General features: G+C 41.7%; 1 protein-coding gene across 1 annotated transcript in view; it reads right to left on the reverse strand.

Moving 5' to 3' along the window:
* Positions 1-240: 240 nt before the first annotated feature.
* Positions 241-23,344, reverse strand: part of LOC143110250 (GTPase IMAP family member 8-like) — a 39,140-nt gene continuing 16,036 nt past the window's right edge. The window contains exons 2-4 of the mRNA XM_076273138.1: positions 8,059-8,700; positions 6,682-7,296; positions 241-1,562 (exon numbers count right to left, since the gene is read on the reverse strand). Coding sequence (XP_076129253.1) covers positions 241-1,562; positions 6,682-7,296; positions 8,059-8,700 — 2,579 coding nt within the window. The remainder of the gene's footprint in view (positions 1,563-6,681; positions 7,297-8,058; positions 8,701-23,344) is intronic.

Below are 23,344 nucleotides of genomic sequence, written 5' to 3' on the forward strand. Positions count from 1 at the left end.
TGCTTTCTCTCTCCCTCTTTTCACTGACTCTAGTGTCTTCCTCTATCTGTTTTTTCTGCTGCTTGAGCTGTTCTTCCATCTCTGATTTCTGTTTCTGCATATCTACTGATTTTTTCTCCTCGTCCTTCAGCTTTGCAGCATACTCCTGCTCTTTCTTTCTCATCTCAAGCTCTTTCTCTGTAATTTTGAACTCTGCATCCTGCTCTATTTTCCTCCTTTCTTCTTCTTCCCTTTTCCTTCTCAGTTCATCTTCAGCGTCTCTTCGCTGCTTTTCTGCCTGCCTGTCCTTCTCATCTTCCTTTTACATTCCTCTTCATGCTTTCTTTTCTGTTCTTCCAGATCTTTCACTCTACCTTGCTCTGCACATTTGATCTTTTTCTCCAAGTCTCTATGTTTCTCCTCCTCTTTTTTGACTCGGTTTTCATATTCTTGCTGTTTCTTTTGCTTCTCCTCTTCTGCTTTTTTCATCATTGTGTCTCTCTCATTGTCAAATTTCTCATTTTCTTTTCTTTGTTTGTCTTGCCACTCTTTTTCTTGCTTTCTCTCTCTTATTTTCCTCTTTTTTTCCTCCTCCTCTCTCTTCCTCTGTTCTTCTTGTATCTTCTTCTCCCACTGCTCTTGTTGTCTTTGTTTTTCCAGTTGTATTTCCTCAGTCCGCTGTTTTATCCATTCTTCATTCTTCCTCATGTGTGCTTTGTACTCCTTTTCCATCACACAGCGTTTACGTTTCTCTTCCTCCTCTAAGTTTGTCATTGCCTCTTTCATGGCCTGCTCCTTACACTTAATTTCCTCCTCTCTCCTTCTTCTCTCCTTCTCTTTTCTCTTTCTCTCCTCCTCTATCTCCTTTTTAAGTTCATTCATGGCTGCTTCATGTTTTGCTTGTAGTTCCTCTTTCTCCTTCTTTATCTCTTCCTCTCTCTCCTTCAGGATTCTGTCCTGCCTCTGCTTGAGGGCCTCTTCTGCTTTCTGGAACATTTCACTGGTGTAGCATTTACCCCCATTCACCCTCAGCATGGTGTTTATCATATCCAGCAGTTTGGGAACCTGGTCATTGCTGCTTTTGTCTCTGTTGTTGAACGCAAGGTACCTATTTCCACATTTTCGAAGAAGGGCTTTTATATTTGAATAATTTTTAAAATACTCATCAAGAGGCTGTCCCTGTAGATCATCTCCTCTGGTGAATAACACTAAAGTGTACTTGTCTGCTTCCTCACCAAACATCTCTTGTATAATCTTCACAGCATCTCTCTCCTCCTGAGTGAAACGCCCTAATGCTATGACCAGAAGGAACACATGTGGGCCCGGTGCTGCCATGACGATGCATTTTCTAATCTCTTTCTTAGTGTCTTCATTATCACTTTCTGTATCGAACAAACCTGGAGTGTCAACCACAACTATCTGTCTTCCACTGACCATAGCAGTCGCCTTCTGACATGCAGTTGTGACTGAATTAGGGGCAAGACGGTCTTCAAACTTAGAGCCCCCAAGTATGGTGTTTCCAGTGGCACTCTTCCCCTGTCCAGTCTTCCCCAACAGGACAATGCGTATATCACCTGTAATTTCTTGACACAAATAAATTGTATATCTTTAAGATCAAACAATTAGTTATAATACTAATATCAAGCAATATGTTTATCATACATTTTATTTGTGAATAGGATTTCAATCTGTCCAATCACGTCATCATAACCTTGCAATAGGCTAATTCTCAATTCAATGTCCTGCCACCATCTGTGGAGCTTACAGACAGTAACTAGAAAATGTAATTCCAAGGAATTACCAGTGCATGAAAATGCAAAACATATAACATAAAATGCAAAACAAAGGAAACAGTGGGCGGGAGTCATAGTTGATGACAACTGATAGTTGGAATGACTTAACAGTTAAATAGTTAAATTATTTAGTAGTAAATTATTGTAGTGAGGACTTTTATTTTGAAACAGTTGTGGGCAGAGGAAACAGTTGGCGGGACTTATAGTTGATGACAACTGGCAGTTGAAATGGCTGAGCAATTAAATAGTTGGATAGTTTAAGTAGTTTAATTATTTAATAGTGAATTATTCTAGTGAGGACTTTTATTTTGAAACAGTTGTGGGCAGAGGAAACAGTTGGCGGGACTTATAGTTGATTACAACTGACAGTTGAAATGGCTGAGCAGTTAAATAGTTGGATAGTTTAAGTAGTTAAATTATTTAGTAGTGAATTATTGTAGTGAGGGCTTTTATTTTTAAACAGTTTTGAAAGAGTTATGGGCAGAGAAAACTGTTGGCGGGAGTCATAGTTGATGACAACTGACAGTTGGAATGGCTGAACAGTTACATAGTTGATTAGTTTAAATAGCTAAATTATTTAATAGTGAATGAATGTGCATAGGTAGATAGTTTAATGGATGTTGATACACAGATAGTTTAATGGATGAAATTAAGAAAAAGAAGGGAAAGGAAGTGGGAAAATCGTTTCAGTGGTTCATCAACTTGTAACAGGGTGAACGGCATTTGCTTCGCAGCCCTCTATCGGCTATAACCGCTCTATGTAAGTTTGCCAGATCGAGTAGCGGATCTGTAGTTCGATGGAATGAGACATAAGAAACTACAAATTTGACTTGCGTTTGATGTCGCAATACATCATACTTTCATAAATCATGCAACATATTCTACTTTGTCTGTGGACATTATTTGCAAAGCCGGTGCTGGATAAACAAATAGCGTGCGTGCGACAGAGGGAAAGTTCTTTGGTGTTGCTTTAAAGTGGACCCTTTCACAGCAACAGTGGTGTGATTGGCTGGTTTGTGTGACGTCACCTACGTCTACAAACAACGCTGTCTGATTAACCCTGCTGTAATCGCGGGAAAATAAGCTAACTTTAGGTTATACTTTGATCTATTTTTATGTCTCTTAAGTGTAACGCTATTGCATTGCTGTTTGACAGTAGTGAAACAACCGTAAACTAGCTCATATTTGCGAGTTTGGGCAGTCGTGGCCTACTGGTTAGCGCTTTGGACTTGTAACCGGAGGGTTGCCGGTTTGAACCCCGACTGGTAGGCACGGCTGAAGTGCCCTTGAGCAAGGCACCTAACCCCTCACTGCTCCCCGAGCGCCGCTGTTGTTGCAGGTAGCTCACTGCTCCGGGATTAGTGTGTGCTTCACCTCACTGTGTGTTCACTGTGTGCTGAGTGTGTTTCACTAATTCACGGATTGGGATAAATTTCCCTCACGGGATCAAAAGAGTATATATAGTTATTTAGCTAATGCTATTGCATTGCTGTTTGACAGTAGTTAAATCAACAGTAAACTAGTTCATATGCTAGTGGAACATCATATCAAAGTAACTGCAGCAGAAGTTTATTCTTCCTGCCGCTCTCAGAGTAGCACTTGCAATATCAAAAGCAATCCTCAGCCAAAAGCTATATTTATGTGCATAAACGTTCTGTTGTGTTGCCGTGTGCGTTATTGAAAACTTAAGTGTACAACCTTATATCCATACTGGTGTTACATTTATCTTGATTTGTGTAGTCAACATGACAGTATTTTACTTTAGTAGCCTACAGTTTCAGTATAGCATGCTCATGTCTGTTGTAATGCTAGTAACCTGTTGCACAAATATCCCCCTACTGAAAAAACCAGCCTGACCAGCTAAAGGTGGTTTGCTGGTTGACCAGCTTGTTGACCAGCTTGTTTGACCACCATATGATGGTTGACCAGCTAGACCAGCAAATCTCTTGCGAAAACATACCTTCAGCTGGTTTACCCACCTAACGATGGTAATTCAGCTGGTTTTGCTTGTCGTACCACCTCAAGCTGGTCATTTTAGCTGGTGTTGCTGGTCTACGCTGCTGGTTTAACTGGCTGTGCCAGCTTATGTTGGTCAAACCAGCAGGACCATCTTACACCAACAATGTCAAGCTTGGCAGGCTGGTCACCAGCATGACCATCTTGCACCAGCTGTATCCCACACGACAGGGTGGTCAAACCAGCATGACCAGCTTCCTCAGATGGTCACGCCAGCATATCCAGCTGGTAGTCCAACCAGCTACACCAGCAAAGACCAGCAAGAGCTGGAAGAAAACCAGCAAAGACCAGCTTAAACCAGCTAAAACCAGCTACCAGCATAAGCTGGTTTATAGCTGTTTTTTTCAGCAGGGCCCTGCTGAAAAAAACAGCCTGACCAGCTAAAGGTGGTTTGATGGTTGACCAGCTAGACCAGCAAATATCTTGCGAAAACATACCTTCAGCTGGTTTACCCACCTAACGATGGTAATTCAGCTGGTTTTGCTTGTCGTACCACCTTAAGCTGGTCATTTTAGCTGGTGTTGCTGGTCTACACTGCTGGTTTAACTGGCCGTGCCAGCTTATGTTGGTCAAACCAGCATGACCATCTTACACCAACAATGTCAAGCTTGGCAGGCTGGTCACCAGCATGACCATCTCGCACCAGCTGTATCCCACACGACAGGCTGGTCAAACCAGCATGACCAGCTTCCTCAGATGGTCACGCCAGCATATCCAGCTACACCAGCAAAGACCAGCAAGATCTGGAAGAAAACCAGCAAAGACCAGCTAAAACCAGCTGCCAGCATCAGCTGGTTTCTAGCTGTTTTTTTCAGCAGGGATAACATTCAGTACTATGACTATTGGACCTGAATGCTATTGTTATGCTCCATTTGTGGTCTTAGAGTGCCATCTAGTGGCCAATGTATATAAAGACACGGTGCAACTTCTGATTTCTATTGCATTGGCTTCGGTTGATTCCCATTGCTGTTCAGCATTTTGGTTGTTGGCACAGCAATTATTTATTGCATAGCAATTATGTATATATTGCAGAGTGAATATTGTTTAGTGCTCATTAGTCTGTATATTGTGTGCATACATATGTATATATATTTATGTATATTTATGTATGTTATATTCTTTATGTACAATTTATATTTATATATTCTGTATTTCTTTATTTACAGAAAACCACACACACACTCACACACATATACATACCTATTTAAACACACAAAGAACACATACAATTGCAAGCAACAAGCACTTTATTCACCAGCTTGAACTGGATTTCAATAAATCTGTTGAACTAAACCAAAGGTTGCAGCGACTCTCTTACCGGAGTACATAGCCAGTTCAGGTAGCGCCAGCGAATAATGCACACGGACTTCACAGTAATCAGTCCTTTGGTCTTTAAGTAATGTTACCCTAGCATAGTTATTTTGGGAGAAGAAATGTAAGTCTAACAGTGGCTAACAGTCTGCGCGTAACGTATATTTATGAATGGGTTTTCCAACTCTCGGTCAGAGTCAATCTTACAGTTGTAGACCTATGAAACCGTTTTTTTTTTTATGTGTATAGGGAGAGGAAAATACAGATCGTATTGAAAGTATTTCCCATATCGTAGCCTACTAGCTCGCTCGCAACAACAGCAAAAATGAAACATGGAGAGTGGATGTCTCCGCAGAGACACCACTGTTACATTAGATGCGCACTCAATCGCAATTCGACGCAGGGAAAAAAAAAGCAAAGACTGGTAGAAACCATAGGTAGAAACGAAGGTAAATTTGATTAAAGCAAAACTTGGCCAATAACATTGTGTATGCACTTGCGGTGAGCCTAGTGAATTGCAGACTATAGCCTAACCAACGAAAGTAAAGGAGATTTGCACCACATAAAGGCAGTGTTGTGGGTTGTGTTTCTACAACATGTTAGCACCAGAGTTCATTTCTGTTATAAATGAAGTAAGCTAAGCCTTTTCTCCATTGCCAACGTGAACTACCGGTATGTTCAAGCAGTGACATGTGGTTTAATGCATGGGTTAACGTGACGTGAGTCAAACAGAAGATGGGCCTGGGTCATTCCACGTCAATTCAACCAGGGCCCATGCACTTAGGTCTCAAACAATTCTGAAAAAATTACTAGGTGTATCTATGTTATCCAGGAGACACACTGTAAAATTACTCTTATGTAAGATTAATACTTTCCAAGAAACAGCCAGTTTTACAGGGTGAGGGCGGAACTAAACCATGTAGGAGGCTCAAATTTTGCATTCTGCATAATATGTAGCAAAATCGTCACGTTTGGTCTGGATGATCCTGCATGGTCATAGCTGTCCCTCAAAGTTGATTAAAATTTTATTGGAGTTTTTGGCTGGGCTCTGTTTAGGCCTTCAGAAGACATATTTGTACTCAACATAGGCTGCATAATTGTGTGACTCATATTCTGACTAGATTCTGAGTATGACATGCCAGGCTAACCAATCACAAGTCTGCATCAGTCTTTATAATAACATGACTCTACACTTGTCTGCTGCTTTTAGGTGCCGATTTTTCCTCCCTAACCACCACCAGTTTGGCCTTGTCCAGGGGGTAGGCTCCGCCCCTGCCGTCTCATTCCACTGGGGTCTGCACACTCCGTGACCTGGACCGAGGACGAGGCCTATTTCATTGCTTATGTCTTTTGTAAATACTTTGATGGATTAAAACATGTGTTAACTTTCATTGTACCTCTCTGAGTCTTTCGGGTAGAAATGACTGGGATTTGGTATTCGGTTCGGAATTCGGCCAAAACTTAAATGATGGATTCTGTATTCGGGAGAGCCGTAAAAATCAGGAGTTGGTGCATTCCTATAAAAAAAAGGTTACTAAGTTGTTTTCTTTTCCATTTAAATGATACATAATGAATAAATTACCTTGGTTGCAGCCTCTCAGTGAGCTGATCTCATCGAGCTGAATGTGGTAGTTCTGGTGAATTCTCAGTTGTGCAGTGATATACATGTCAGTAGTGTAACAGCCAGGATCATTCTCCTTTCTTATCTTTTCTACCTTCTCCAGCAGCTGCTGCACCTTTGAGTTCTTGTCCAAGATGTGATAACGCACTTTTGGGATTTCAGTGATACCCTCTCCAGCTTCTACAATGTCTCTGATACCCTCAGTGTCCTCCACACCTTCACCAGTTACCACTATCTGACAGTAACCCCTGACTTTTTCACCAAAGAAGTGATTCACTCTCCTGAACTCCTCTTTGTCTTCATCAGATAGTGGACCTCGAGGAACAAGCAGGAGGAAAGCGCCCACTCCTGAATCACAGAGACGCACACACTGCTGCACTGCCAGCACATCCTCTTTGCAGAACTGTGTGTTGGCCAAAGAGGGCAGCTGGACCAGAGTAACATGACGTCCACACACTTCTGCTCCTCCCTTCCCCCACACTGGGCTGGACTCTGTCTGGTCTCCCAGTATCAGGGCTGCTGCTGAGGCCTTGGCTGCTGCGTTGCTCCCACACAACACCAAGTTTAGCCCTGAATCTGCAGAAGAATGCAGAATGTGATGAGAGAAATTATTCAGAGTTTTGAGTCATCACTCTAACATTAGTCTGGGCTACATCACAAATATGGGATAAGAGAACCCGGAAATTTTGAGTAAACCAACGTTTTAAGTTAGAAATAAGGGTCCCTGGCATGTAGAAAGTGCCAGATGCTAACTTTCATATTTTCCGAGTCCACAATAGGGCTGTATGCGCTGGCAAGAAGACTATTTTTGCAGCATGTAGCATATTGGTATGCATTGCTAACCCGAGCCAAAATGTCAGTTTAAGCAACATCAACCATCTTTATCAAAATAATTAAATTAATTAAACCTGTGCACTTCATCTTCTGGTGACTGACCAGTATGGTGTTATTATAGTGCCATTAGTCGAGAGCTCAGTGAAACATGTTCCGAGCAAATAATATTAATTCACACGTGCAGACACAGCACCAAGCGAGAAAAAAACAGCTGTATGGCACGGTTACATGTAAGGATGCAAACAAACAAACATTACAACTTGATGATGGGATAATGTTGAGCCAGATATTTTATACCATGGCTTATGCATTGCAGGTTTACGTTGTGCCATCAATAAGAGAAGCCATTTCATTTTTACAATTTTAGTATAGCCTATTTACTATCAGAAAATGTCCATTATTTAGAGTATTTTGTTTATTTGTGTAGTTTACAGTCTATCGCCAAGCATTAACAGATGTCTTACTACATAAATTTAACATACCGGTATATTAACTCACACTCACCAACATTACAACTTGATGATGGAATAATCTTTGTTGGTTCTCCGTCCTGATCCTGTTGCTTTGAACATTCAGTGGAAGGTTCAGGTGTCTCTGTGGATTCTTTCTCTTTACATTTATCACAGGTCACAAAACTCCAGTTATTTCCTGAAATAATTTCTTTTATAGCCTTCAGTGCACCCCGCCGTGTTTTTTTTTTAAACTGGTATGTCCTTCCTCCACATAATTCAGTTATGCTTTTAATTTCCTCTTTGTCTGTCTTGGGATCTTTGTCAGTGAAGAAGACAATTGAGTTCTGAAATGCCTGCTCTGAGAAAGAGTTCACAATGTCAACCATCCTCTGTCTCTTTGCAAAGTCCTGAGAGTTCACCACCAGCACCAGCGCATGAGGGCCAGGTGCACAGAGGGCCACACACTCCTTTACTTTCTCTTTGATGTCTTGATCTGAGAGATCTTCTGTGAATAGCTCACCAGTGACGGCTACAGTAATAACACTATCCTGCACAAATCTAGTGAATGCTATGTTATGATTCTTTGTAGGAGCTGTGGTAGCTTCTGTCTCGAACACATCTTTGTCCAGGAGGGAGTTACAGACTTTGTTTTTCTTCACCCAGTCAGATCCCACCAATGCAATCTTCAATGTTGCTGTAAATTGAAGAAAGGTATAATTGTGGTTAGTCTCTCTAAATATACTTCAAATATGTTATTATGATGATAAGGAGCCTTCAACATCATCCATGTTAACATACGACCAGGGATGGACAGTATTTGTGATACATGTATTTAAATTACGCATTTCAAATACAACATGGTATTTTGTAGGCTTGGAGTGATGTCATATTCGTTTGAAAACTTGAGCTGGGTTGCATTCCAGTTGTCAAGAAGTCGTAATAACAATATGCTACAATATGTTTGCTCTAATGTCTGTTGTTAGGTATTACTACAAGATATAGCAATGCCAGTTTGTAATGCAGCATTACACAGTATTTTATACCAGTGGTTCTTAAACTTTTCGTCTGGCAACCCCCCAAAAAACATGGGCCAAGTCTCACAACACCCTTCTCTCTAACCAGCGAAATTTGGTTTCGAAATGTTGCAAGATGGGCATTGGAGGCAGCCTATCTCTAGATAGACTGTGTCAATAGCAAAGGCATAATATCAATGTAGCCTTTGACTAAAAACTAGGGCTGTCAAATGATTATTTTTTTCTTAAAGTGTAAGCTCAGTGTAAAATGACCCATAGTCCTGTTGTTCAAGCTCATCGCATGCAGCCCATATCAATTCAAATTCAATTCAAAGAACTTTATTTTTCCGTTAGGAACTTCACATGTGGAGGAGCAGCAGGGTGTGTCCATACCCAACAACACATACAATAAACAAACACACACACGCGCGCACACACACACACACCATCAGCCCACACTAGACATATGGCAGATAATAAAAACTTTGCTGAGCCTGGTGAATAAATAAGTTGTTAATATCTCCACAGTGGAGGGACAATAAATAATAGTTCAAAAGAGTCCAGGTGTTAAAAGAGAGAGAAGACAGTTCAGCCATTCAAAGGTCTAATGGATGCTGGGACAAAGCTTGACAGGGCTCTACTTGTCCTTAGTGTAGGTGCTCTGTATCTGTGGCCTGAGGGTAGGAGGCCATACTGACTGTGTAGAGTGTGTGTGATGTCCAAAGTGATTTGTTTTGCTTTTTGCTTAGACGTTTTGTTGTATATGCTGATGAGTGATTCCTGCTGTTGTCCAGTTATTTTGCTGCTTTTGATGATTCTGTTTAGTGGGTTTCTATGGATGTTGGACAGTGCTCCAAACCATCTGCGTTACCGGAGCTTGGCCTATGCGAGAAAGCTGAACTCCAATCCAAAGACATTTTTAAGGACATTTAAAACAATTTGCAACTTTATTTTGTACTTTATGTTTATTTGCAATAAATACCGACAAGCTTTCAACGACAACATACTTGGATTTTCTTGGATTCGAGTCTGACCCTGTACCCGCATTCTCCAGGTGGTTTCCTATCGTTTTATAGGAAGAAAACAGGGGGTTACAGGAAAAACTTAAACATTGTTTTTAGCCACTACATAATTTGTTTGACATTATTTTGCTTAGATTTGTAGATTTGAGATGAGAAATAAATAATTTACTATCTGATTATACCACTGTTGTAACCATTAATAGTGTCTGGTCTGATATATCAGCCACCTGTAAAACTAATTTATACCATTAGCCTGCTACTGTAGCTTACGTAAGCTAATTTAGTTTGACGTCCGGCTTTTGCTAACGTCATACTGTAGTGTTAACCAAAGATTCTAGAGTGCTATGCAGTGTTGCCACAGTTACCTTGAAAAAGTAATCTGATTACTGATTACCAGAGTTGTGGACTCGAGTCACATGACTTGGACTCGAGTCAGACTCGAGTCATGAATTTGATGACTTTAGACTCGACTTGACAAAATCTAAAAAGACTTGCAACTCGACTTGGACTTTAACATCAGTGACTCGTGACTTCACTTGGACTTGACCCTTTTGACTTGAAAAGACTCGCTACTTTCCTCGAACCAAAAGATCAAAAAGTATGCTCACACGACACTGACCGCTCTATCTCCTTTTGCACCTGTGTGCATCTGTGTGCATGACGTGTGTGGCACGACATCCAATCAAATTAGATCCACGTTGTTTTGATCTGACAGCATCGATATGTGAATGGCCATGAACACAATCATCTACGTCTACGATACACTAAAAACGAGGCTTGGTTGCCTCGACTTGCCGCGAACCTAGACAACCGTTTTGATTACATAGACTCATAGCCTATACCTCGGTTACGGTCTCGTTCAGTAAGTAGGCTAGCCTGATGCGCGGTCTGAAGCCAGCAACATTAACTTCTCTAACATTTAACTTTATAACTACCGAGATGTATTTGTAGCCTATGTGATGTAGGCTACTTCCCCATCAATAATGTGTAAATTGCCATGAACGCAATCATCTAGAATAAGGCTTGGTTAATAACTAACTTGCCGAGAATCTAGACCGTTTGATAATATTAGACTTACCCTCAGTTACAGTCTCGTTCAGCCTGGCATTGTCTTCGTTATTAGCCTACTATGATATGAATCCAGCAACATTCACTTCTCTAACATTCACTTCACTTCTCAACTTTAAGATAATATGACGTGTAGACTAGTATGAGATAGGCCTACTTCCCCATCGATAATGTGAATTGCCATCATCTACGTTGCACTAACAAGGCTGGTTATAATGAATAAAACTTGCCGACATGAAAGGGTAGCCTACAGCAGCATTTCTCAAACTGGAGACATGCCAGGTGAAAAACAGTTTTTAAAAAAAACTTGTAGCCTAGGCCCAGGTAGCACCCGATGCGCAATGGACGCACTCTGTTATTCATAGGGAAGCGCTCGTGTCAAGGCAGCTTAGTCACGATTTTGAACGAGGTTGTGAGAGTGGTGAATTTCATCAAGACCCGGCCCTTAAAAGTGCGTCTATTCTCCGCACTTTGCGAGGAGATGGGAGCTGACCAAAAGGCTGTACTGTTTCACAGCGAGGCAAGGTGGCTTTTACGAGGTAAAGTGCTTTCGAGCGTGTTTGAGCTCCGAGTCGCCTCTTCTTGGAGGAAGAGCGCATGTTTGAATCTGCAAGCACGTTCACTAATGAACATTTCTTGACGAAGCTGGCCTATCTTAGCGATATATTTGGAAAGCTCAATGAGTTAAATCTTCAGTTACAAGGCAAAGACAAGCACCTACCTCACCTAGCAGATAAGATTACTGCATTCACCAAAAAACTTGAGGTATGGAACAGGCGCCTCGATCGCAACAGTATTATGCCTTTGAGAATCTGACTGAAACGTCTGCTTCGGGAGCCACTCTTGTGATCCCGTGTATTAAACAATAGGCCTACATCACATCCCTGCAAAGTTTATTTCAAAAATATTTCCCAACCAGCAGCGCTCACTGGATTATGGATCCATTTAATGCAGCATGTTGGTTTTTCATTGAATATATTGTACAATGCTGTAAAATATTGGCCTATGCTTCCTAATATGTTGCTGGAAAACAGAAATATGTGTGTTTAATTTACAATGGCACATTATGTATTTATTTATTATTACATCTGCAGCACCAGCAGATTGGAACTCTGGTGAAGAGGATATATTTAGAACTTGTCATTATGTCAATACATTTGACAATTTTAAGCTTGACCTACCACTTTCTTAGAGCGATGAGGGACAGGTGGGGCTCGAGAATGCCCCCTTGATCAAAGTGGGGAATGAAAGAAAAAGTTGGAGAACCACTGGCCTACAGTAACATTTGGTCTCATCCTCGTGACAGCCTGCAGCCTACAGTTATTTACTTCTAAGCATTTATTTAAAGTAACTACCAAGATAACATTAGGCCTATGTGTAGGCTATTTGTAGGTATGTGATATAATACTTTCCAATTGATAACATTTCCATGAATATAATCATCTAGTTTATGCACTAGAAAGGCTTATGTGATCGGTTGATTACTGGAACTTGCCGAGAACCTATAGTGAACGGTAGAAAAAGTAGCAATGAGACTCGAGCACAGCCAATCAAGCCAGTGTTGCTTTGTATGTGAAAACCAGAGCGGTAGATAAAACTGATAGAGACATATATTAGGCTACATGTATATTATTTATTTTTTAATTTGAGGATATATTTTATAACGTGGTGACATGGTTGAAAATGTTAAAGGAGAATTCCGGTGTGAAATTGACCTTAGCTGCACTGAAAGATGTTGCCGAGTACTTACATGTGTCCAATAGGCACCTTCGGTCACCCCCTAGTATTCCGAATTGCGCCGAAGGTTTTCAGCTAGCTGTGGGGGCATAGCGTAACCTATGCAGCTAAATCGCTATTTTTACACCATTAAAAATGTTCCAAATAACTCCACACTGCATTGGTAGACTTCTGAGGGTCCTGACATTTAAAACGAGATACTGAGAACTTTGGACTCTAAAAAATGATGGGTTAAAAATAACCCAAATATAACCCAGCCGCTGGTTAACTATTGGACCAACACCACATTGAGTTATCCTAACCCAATGGTCTGGGTACATTATTAAACCCAGCAGATTGGGTATGATTCTAACCCAAAACGCTGGGTTATATCAACACAACATTAGTTAAATTGGCACAATAGACTGGGTAAAGGTAACCAATGTGCTGGGTTATAACTATATACATGTTGAGTAAAATTCACACAGTATATTGGGTATAGATTCAACCCAAACCACTGGGTTATATCAACAGAACTGCTAGTTAAAATTACCAGTTGTCGGGTTTTCCAAACCCAGTATTTGGGTTGCATTGAGAAAAAATGGGCAACAGATAGCCATGCAATGAAATAAAACAGTTAGACAGAATTATTTATTTGACAGTTTACTTTATTTTTTGAACGGATAGCCTACTCTAAAAGCAGCATCAGCATGTGATAAGTTACTTCCATGAAGACAGCTAGATTCCAGGGTCCATTTGGGGGTCAGCCCTGTCAATCAAAGAAAGAAAAAGAGTGAATTAATCACTGCTATTTACAGAACCTTATATCAAGACTTTCACGAACCATTATCAGTGAATGATGTTGACAATGACAAACATTAAAAATCCCCCAGGAGACAAAATATTAGCGCAACACACTCGGAAACCATGACCACCTCATGCAGTTGTTTAACAGCAGACTGACAAACGTTACGTTCAGTAATGTTAATGTTAGTGGCAGTGATAGTTCTACCGTTAGCTAGCTGCTAGATCATGTTAGCACATTCAGTTCGTGAAATCCAAGTTGTGTGTAACATTAATGTTACCACCAAAAACCACCCAGTAAGTTACATGGCTATAATATGAAGCTACCATGAATGCATTCATATGTTGTTTGGCGTGATGATTACCGTACGTGTGAAGAGACTACTTCGACTGTATAGCCTACATTAGCTGACACACATGATGCACTACCACGAAGCATTTAATTAGCCTGCTACAGTAACGTTAGCATACCAACCGTCTGCTAACGTTAACCTAGCCAGCTGTTGGTATGCTAATTTTAGTTCGTTTTAAAAGTTTGTTTTGTTTCTGTTCAGCAGTTCATACCCAGTGAACACAGAACTATGTTTTTAAGAGTCTGTCCTTGTGTAGATTTAACATTAACATGAGCAGTAATTGTAAGTTAATGTTAGCTAACGTTAGCTGGCTTGAATGACACAATTCTTAACCTGCTTGAGGCAAAACAAAATTGGCAGGCAATATCAATTCATATCACGAAGGGTAGCTTCTATCTCCGGGTGGACTTTTAAAATCCTTCTGAATAATAATAAAAAAAAGTTAAAAGCAGATACATACCTTCCAAAATCGCCTGATTTCCACTGCATGTTGACAGCTGCTGGACTGCATGGACGGTTGAAAGAATAACGATTTCCCCCGAACTCTCAAATAACTATGCAGCTGTGTTAAAGTTACCCTGGTGCTGGGTAGTGTACTCACGTCAGGTGGGGGAGAGGAGGGGCGCTGTCCTAAATTATCAACCCAACAAGCTGGGTTACAGAAAATAACCCAACATGAGTAAAAACAACCCCACACAATGACCCAACAGTTTTAACCCAGCGTTTGGGTTGAGAAAATAACCCAGCATTTTTTAGAGTTGGAAGTTTATTAAAAAAGACTGTTTATACAAGCAGTAACTTCAGAGAATCTCTCCGCTGGCCGCCATCTTGTAATGAAGTCGCGATCAGTCGACTGCCGAGCACGAACTAACAGGAAGGACAGGGGAACAGATTGCAAAAGTAATTACAAAATTACTAATTACAAAAGTAAATAGGAAATATATAGTTACTGTCTACATGAGCATAATGAGTACACGGTATCAACGAAGCTCAAAAGGTTTTACATCAGTGATGGGAATCTCGCGTAATGTTGTTGACAGAAGACGTGCTGCACACTTGAAGGAAACAGCTGATCAGTTACGTGATTATTTACATTACTTGTGGACTGGACTTGGAAGTTTGCAAATCTTGAGAAGATGGCAGAATACGAAGAAGACACAGAGTTATATGAGGAATTTGAAATCATCGGATCTGCAAAATATAAATGACTATTACTGCACACGTGAGGAGGAGTGACCGGCCGGCATGTGTGCAGGCTACACTGACATTACGGAGGAAGACGAGGCGAAGAGCAGGAAGGATGGTTCGCGTATGTGCAATACCAGGTTGTGGCAAGAGGATGAGGAGCAACAATCCAGAAACGTTTCACAGGCTACCTTTCCAGAAGCCCACTTTGAAACAGTGGCTTGTTGTTTTGTAACTCGATGTCGAGACACCTGTCATATTCTAAAACAGAGGATTACCGTGTATGTAGTCGACATTTTGATGCAGATGAGTTTGCTATCCCTACAAGAGGATCAAACCCCCCAAGACGGGTACATCTGAAGAAAAATGTCATCCCGAAAGCGACGGTAATTGCTCGGGAGGTATGTATGAAATTGTTTGACTATTTGCATGTAAAGCACACTGTTTTGGAATCATGTAACGTTACATGACCAAACTTTGCTTGCTAACAAGCCACTTAGCTTTGTATTCCGGAGAGCAGTTTATGCTGACGTTACTTTTCCTAGCCCACCATCAGAAATGTAGTTTGGGAGGGAGGAAGGGGTGGGCGTTGTTTCAGTGTGTATTTTGATAAATGGAATAGATGCATGCGTGGGGGACCGAACGCTGTAACCTACCTGGCCGAACGTGACTCGGTGTCCGCCGAGGTGAGTGGGGGATGGTTGCACCCATTGCATTGGGAATGGTGTCCAAGCCAGTCACACAGAAATTTTGAATAGTGTAATAGTCATTTATATTTTGCAGATCCGATGATTTCAAATTCCTCGTATAACTCTGTGTCTTCTTCGTATTCTGCCATCTTCTCAAGATTTGCAAACTTCCAAGTCCAGTCCACAAGTAATGTAAATAATCACGTAACTGATCAGCTGTTTCCTTCACTTGTGCAGCACGTCTTCTGTCAACAACATTACGCGAGATTCCCATCACTAATGTAAAACCTTTTGAGCTTCGTTGATACCGTGTACTCATTATGCTCATGTAGACAGTAACTATATATTTCCTATTTACTTTTGTAATTAGTAATTTTGTAATTACTTTTGCAATCTGTTCCCCTGTCCTTCCTGTTAGTTCGTGCTCGGCAGTCGACTGATCGCGACTTCATTACAAGATGGCGGCCAGCGGAGAGATTCTCTGAAGGTACTGCTTGTATAAACAGTCTTTTTTAATAAACTTCCTGTGCACTTCCAAAGTTCTCAGTATCTCGTTTTAAATGTCAGGACCCTCAGAAGTCTACCAATGCAGTGTGGAGTTATTTGGAACATTTTTAATGGTGTAAAAATAGCGATTTAGCTGCATAGGTTACGCTATGCCCCCACAGCTAGCTGAACCTTATGCAAGTTCGGCGAAAATCGGCGCAATTCGGAATACTAGGGGGTGACCGAAGGTGCCTATTGGACACATGTAAGTACTCGGCAACATCTTTCAGTGCAGCTAAGGTCAATTTCACACCGGAATTCTCCTTTAAGGTTACACTTAGGTTTTGAAATGAGTGTTTGAACAATGTTCTTCCAAAAAAAGGTTTAATAAATATATACAAATCTTAAAAGCATACAGTACATGATCTGTGTAAATATTATTTCTCTGTTGTTAAAAGGACTCGAAATGACTCGAAACTCAAACAGTAGGACTTGGGACTCGACTTGAGACTTGTCGGTCTTGACTTGGGACTTGACTCGGGACTTGCCTGTCTTGACTTGGGACTGACTCGGGACTTGAAGGCAAAGACTTGAGACTAACTTGTGACTTGCAAAACAATGACTTGGTCCCACCTCTGCTGATTACTGATTTTAAAAAGTAACTCCCTTAAGACTCCTTTAAAAAGTAACTTAGTTACTTTACTGATTACTTGATTTTACAAGTTACTTTATTAGTTACTTTCAGCAGCTGCCGACAACACCCCCACCGCCTCAACATAAAAATGATAACCGGTTTTGCCAATACTCACTATACTGGTAGTGCATTTTAACAGTAATGTCAACAATGTATAGCAGACATCCCAACCAACCTTACCTACTTGTTTGTTCAATAATGTCTAGTCAGTACACCAAATAAGGAAGGCCTATTAATAGAAATTCTGATAGTAAAATATGTAGATTTTGGTAGTTTGGCCTTTTCATGTAGCCTTGGCAGCTAGCCATCTAGTATAGGCCTGAGTAATATGCAAATGAAATTAGCATTGCTCATGGCCGGTTAAATGATTGCAAAAGTAACTTAACAAGTGCACTGTTACAAACAGTGCAGTGTGCAAGACTATCATTATGTTTAACTCTTATGAGACAATTGGGTACACTTTTGTCTGATGTGAAATGGGTCTTAAATGTTCCTTTTTGAGGGGCACTGACTCTGCCATGACGCTCCTGTTCCTAGATACACTGACTGAACTGATTAATTAAGTTCGGGAGTAAAGAGATATAAACCCACCTACACTGAAAACTGATTGGTTGATTTAGCAAAACAGACCAGGATGCTCTCTGTCTTGGATGCGCTTCAGGCACACACACCGCTCCTCTCTCTCTCCCTCTCCGTTGTGTGCGCATTAAACTCAGATGCACACGCAATTTGAAGTACGGTCTGGCTTACGTGCTCTTGTTCGCTCTAGGTTCCGGGAGATTTTATATAATTTGCGGCCGTCAGGAATATGTGGGAGACTCCCAAACTTCGGGAGACTTGGGATGTCTAGCTAGACAGCACTTTGTCAACAGCACAGGATGTACAATGTACCTTAATGGTGTCATGTTTAGCTGACACAAACTCAAAATAATGACTGTATAGATAAAATGTGCATCTCTCTCCTCCCTCCATTGTTGTTTACGTTTGTGTCGCTGCGTGGTTTTACACGTGAGTTGTCCTCATGCTGAAAAGGTTGGCATAGCCTACATGACATTAATCCCCGAGACAAGAAGAAAGCAAAGAATATATTTTTTTACTTAGGAAAATGACAAAAATAGTAACGCACAGTGACTTAGATAAGTAACTTTAATCTGATTACTGGTTTGTAAATAGTAGCGCGTTAGATTACTCGTTACCGAAAAAAGTGGTCAAAATAAACTACTAAGTAACGCGTTACTGGCATCACTGGTCGTGGCCTACCGGTTAGGGCTTCGGACTTGTAACCGGAGGGTTGCCGGTTCGATCCCCGACCAGTAGGAATGGCTGAAGCAAGGCAACTAACCCCTCACTGTCATAGATATACATATAAAGGCTAGATGGCTTATGGCGGAGTCTCTAACGGCATCACCGGCGGTCATCTTGTCACAGACAAGCTGTCTGGTGGGCTCTGTGGTACCTGATGTAAGGTGAGTGATCTGCACGAACACAAATACTCTTATCTCGCTGAAATCTTGACGGATTTACAAACGGTTTGGTTTTTTACAAACGTTATTAACATAGCTATAATCTGGATGATTGAAAATGTTTAAGTTATAATTTTTCATAAGTATGCAGTGTCATAACTACATCTCTGACGTTTATAACAAACCAAACCATTTGAAAATCAGTAGAAAATAGAGTTATGGTTATTTAAAAAGTATCTCTAACAGTTATATATTGACTCGACTTACACACGTGAGTTCCTCAGTGTTCGGTTTATTAAACTTAACTTTTACCACACACACATTCCCTGTATATATCTCTTCTTCTACTAAAGGCAGAACAATGCCCCTCTTTTTAACATTGAGGTCTATGGCAGAATCCAAGAATTTCCCAGAATTTTTCAAAGCCTTATTTTTCTGAGCAATGGATGCACATTTCGGACATGGTATCATGATCTCCAAACCCTCCTCCCCATTTCAGGAGAATGTCGTGACAGTATGACCCTCCAGTCGGGAGAAACTCAACATTAATGAAGGTGTACACTAAGTTTGCTTTGTACTCCAGCATCTGTCTGGCGTGGAACCGAGGCGTTCAAACATCAGTCATACGTCAGTGACAAGCCCCTGTGCAGGCGGGGACTGAACCAGAGCCCGTCTCTGACTGAACTCCACTTTGCCCTCATAAACATGAACTAGGACGACCCATCTTGCTACGCATTAATTATCTTTGATTGAAACACAATGTTATGAGTGAGCGAGCTGACTGTGGCAAGATGGCCGTGAGGTGCGGACGTCGACCTCCATTGGCCAGCAGTGCGGACGAGACATCTAGCCTTTTTTATATATATCTATGCTCACTGTTCCCCGAGCGCCACTGTAGCAAGGCAGCTCACTGCTCTGGGTTAGTGTGTGCTTCACCTCACTGTGTGTTCACTCTGTGCTCTGTGTTCACTAATTCACGGATGGGATAAATGCAGAGACCAAATTCCCTGTATACGCAGGTATACTTGGCCGAGAAACCTGATTTACATTTACATTCATTTCTACGAGTGTGAAATTAAATAATACAGCAGAATGCATGTTTTATCGCACTTTTGTGTCGCCATATCCCTACACCATAAGAAAAGAAACCTGTAACTCACCCATTAGAATTCACTCTGAGTATTTTGTTCAGCGAAGTTATTCACGATAGAACTGAAATCCAACTTCCTAGCAAAAGGTTAGATGAACATCCAAGCACTATCCGCATCAAAGATACATTTTCAGTGAGCCTAATCATGAATGACAGAAAATAAGAAATACGATCAATAGGCAACATCTCCCAACTCCCAACAGACCTTGTTCCTTTGTAAATTTTATTTATTTTTTAAATATTTTTTCCGGCTTTTCTGCCTTTAATTGACAGGACAGTAGAGAATGACAGGAAGTGAGTGGGAGAGAGTGTCGGGATGGGATCCGGAAAGGACTACTGGGCGGGAATCAAACAGTAAATTTGTACATTTTGAAAATACAAATAAACAACAAATAAGATAAGTTGTGGTTATGTATTAGCTTATTATTATTTCTGACCAACATTTCAATTTGGAACATCTAAAAAAGGGCTATAAATAGCTGTCATTCAAAGTTGAGTGACAAAATAACGTTGGCCCAAAGTATACAGCGTCATGCCAACGTGTGCTAAGGTGGACTACAGAAGGAAAGTGGAACAGAAGTTGCAGGAAAACAACTTGAAGGAGGCATGGGACTGCATGAAGGTTATCACTGGCCTGAAGAAGAGCAGCAGCTCTTGGACCTGGTCAGGGCGAACCAGTTGAACCACTTCTACAACAGGTTTGACTGCCCAGCTCCAGCTCCAATGGCAGTGGTCTGTCCACCACCCCCTAGCCCCCACCCCCACACCCCCTCAATACCAGTGCAACACTCACCTCCATCATCACAGGCTATCGTACCCCCACCATCACTGGATTTTGCACCCCTGCCCCACATGGCGTTCACGCACAATGAGGTGACAACGACTTCAGTCAACAGCCATCAGACATACAGATCCCAGATGCACCCCTCCCCTCCCCTTACACCCCCCATCATCACAACAGATCAAGTGAGATCCCAACTAAAGACACTGCGCAGCAATAAAGCAGCCGGGCCTGACAGACTGTGTCCAAGGCTACTCAAGGCCTGTGCTGCTGAACTAGGGGAGCCATTGAAGCACATCTTCAATTTGAGCCTATGCCTTGGACAAGTTCCAACACTGTGGAAGACATCATGTCTCACCCCTGTCCCTAAGAAGCCACACCCTAGTGAGCTTAATGACTACAGACCTGTCGCTCTTACATCACATGTGATGAAGACAATGGAGCGATTGGTCTTAAGCATGCTCAGACCTGAGGTATGCCATAGACCTCTCCAGAATATATCCCGCCTCCTAACATCCGTATCCATCCAACTTCCGGGCGTGGATTGTCTATGGGAAATAACATGGCGTTTTGAAAGATCGTACCTGTCAAACTCTGTAGGTGACAAAGTAGAAAAAGCTGCTGGGCAGATTGGCCTACACACTTCTGCCATCTAGTTTCCACTGGATTTTTTGATTTTCGGTGCCGTTTGAGTAGTATAGTCTATAGTATACTACTTAAACGGCACCGACAATCAAAAAATCCAGTGGAAACTATATGGCAGAAATGTGTAGACCAATCTGCCCACCAGCTTTTTCAACTTCGCTACCTACAGATGTTTTACCGGTATGATATTTCGAAACGCCATGTTATTTCTCATAGACAATCCAAGCCCGGAAGTTGGATGGATACGGAAGTTACGGAGGCGGGACTTATTCTGGAGAGGTCTATGCACTAGACCCTTTACAGTTTACATACCAGGAGGAAGTGGGCGTGGACGATGCCATCACTTATCTTCTACACAGGACACATTCTCACCTAGACAAGGGGAAAAGTGCTGTGAGAATCATGTTCTTTGATTTCTCAAGTGCTTTTAACACCATCCAACCCCTCAGACTGGGAGACAAGCTCTTGCAGATGGGTGTGGACGCTCACCTGGTAACCTGGATTACAGATTACCTGACCGAACGACCACAGTTCGTCAGACTGAAGAACTTTCTCTCTGACACTGTGATCAGCAGCACCGGAGCGCCACAGGGAACTGTGCTCTCTCCAGTCCTGTTCACCCTGTACACATCTGACTTCTGCTACAACACCGAGTCATGCCACATGCAGAAGTTTTCTGACGATACTGCAATTGTGGGGTGTATCAGGAACGGGCAGGAGGAGGAGTACAAGAGCCTGGGTACAGGAGCAATGGTGCAAACTCAATCATCTTCAACTCAACACTTCAAAGACCAAGGAGATGGTGGTGGATTTCCGCATGTCTAAGCCCACTCTGCTACCAGTCCACATTGATGGGGTCAGAGCGGCTCGGGTTATTCACCGACGCTAACTTGATGTGATTGGCTGGATGACCGTTCAATCAAATCAACAGACTTATTTGTGTCTCTCTGTGTGTGCGTTATCAGAGCCCACCCTTATTAGACATACGGTTCCAACTCTTTACGTGAGCGTTTATTTCCATATTTTACTTTCGTTTTAATCTGACAAAAAGTGTGGGGGATAGAATCGTGTTCCAGGAAAAGTGTGTACCCACATCCCCCACGCTTGCTACGCGCCTGAGTCTCCATTGATGGGGTCAATGTGAAGGTGGTAAGCACCTACAAGTATCTGGGTCTTCACCTGGACAATAAACTGGACTAGTCAGCCAACACTGATGCACTCTACAAGAAAGGGCAAAGCAGGCTGTACTTCCTGAGGAAGCTGCGGTCCTTCAATGTGTGCAGCAAGCTCCTCAGGATGTTCTACCAGTCTATTGTTGCCAGCATCCTCTTCTATGCAGTAGTATGCTGGGGAGGAAGCACAAGGAAAAAGGATGCGGGGCGAATTGACAGGCTGGTAAGGAAAGCTGGCTCTGTAGTGGGAGCTGAACTGGAGTGCATCACTTCAATATCTAACAAAAGGACCCTGAACAAACTGATCAACATCTTGGACAATGAGTGTCACCCACTCCACAGCACTTGTTAAACAGAAGAGCCTGATCAGCTGGAGACTTCGCTCACTGCCTTGCACAACAGACAGACTGAGGAAGTCATTTGTCCCCAGGGCCATTGAACTGTTCAATGCTTCACTTAAGGGAAGAGGAGAGATAGACTTCTCTGCATAGTCTGTCTGCCTCTTCACCCCCTCCATGTTTGGATACTGTCTGTCCACTAGCCACTTTTTACCACTGTCTTTCTGCCTCACTGTTTGCGTGCTATATTAGCACATTAGCACATATGCATAACCCCTCCCTCCATGCCACAGCCGAACTGTGGCCACACTTATACCTTTCTTAAAATAGTTATATATATAGAATATAGATATATAGACTTTATTTCTGCATTGTTGCCCTGTTGGACTTACTCATTTGCACTATCACCATGACCACTCACCATTGCACTATCACCATGACACTCACTCACACAGAGCACCTTACCTTACCTTACTATGCATAGAGAAACACTGGCTCAGTCCCTACCTCAGTCATTGCAAGCGCCTTCAGATTGATTAATCACCACTATGTGGATACTGTTTTAGAATTGATTCAGATTAAGTGTTAGTTAGTATAATTTGTATTTTAGTATGTTTAGTATATTCTTTATCTTCTACTGTCCTTATTGCTTTTTTTTTTTTAAGAATTTCTTTATTGAGCAACAGCAATACAAGGACTCAGAAAGGATGGGGTGAACCCCAAACATAAAAATGCTCACTTTTTTTTTTTTTAACAGTT

This window comes from Alosa pseudoharengus, unplaced genomic scaffold (genome assembly GCF_046254945.1).
Source record: "Alosa pseudoharengus isolate Yale_2024_CS ecotype anadromous, Long Island Sound unplaced genomic scaffold, YU_APseudo_1.1 YU_APseudo_1.1_scf_7, whole genome shotgun sequence".
Classification (NCBI taxonomy): domain Eukaryota; kingdom Metazoa; phylum Chordata; class Actinopteri; order Clupeiformes; family Clupeidae; genus Alosa; species Alosa pseudoharengus.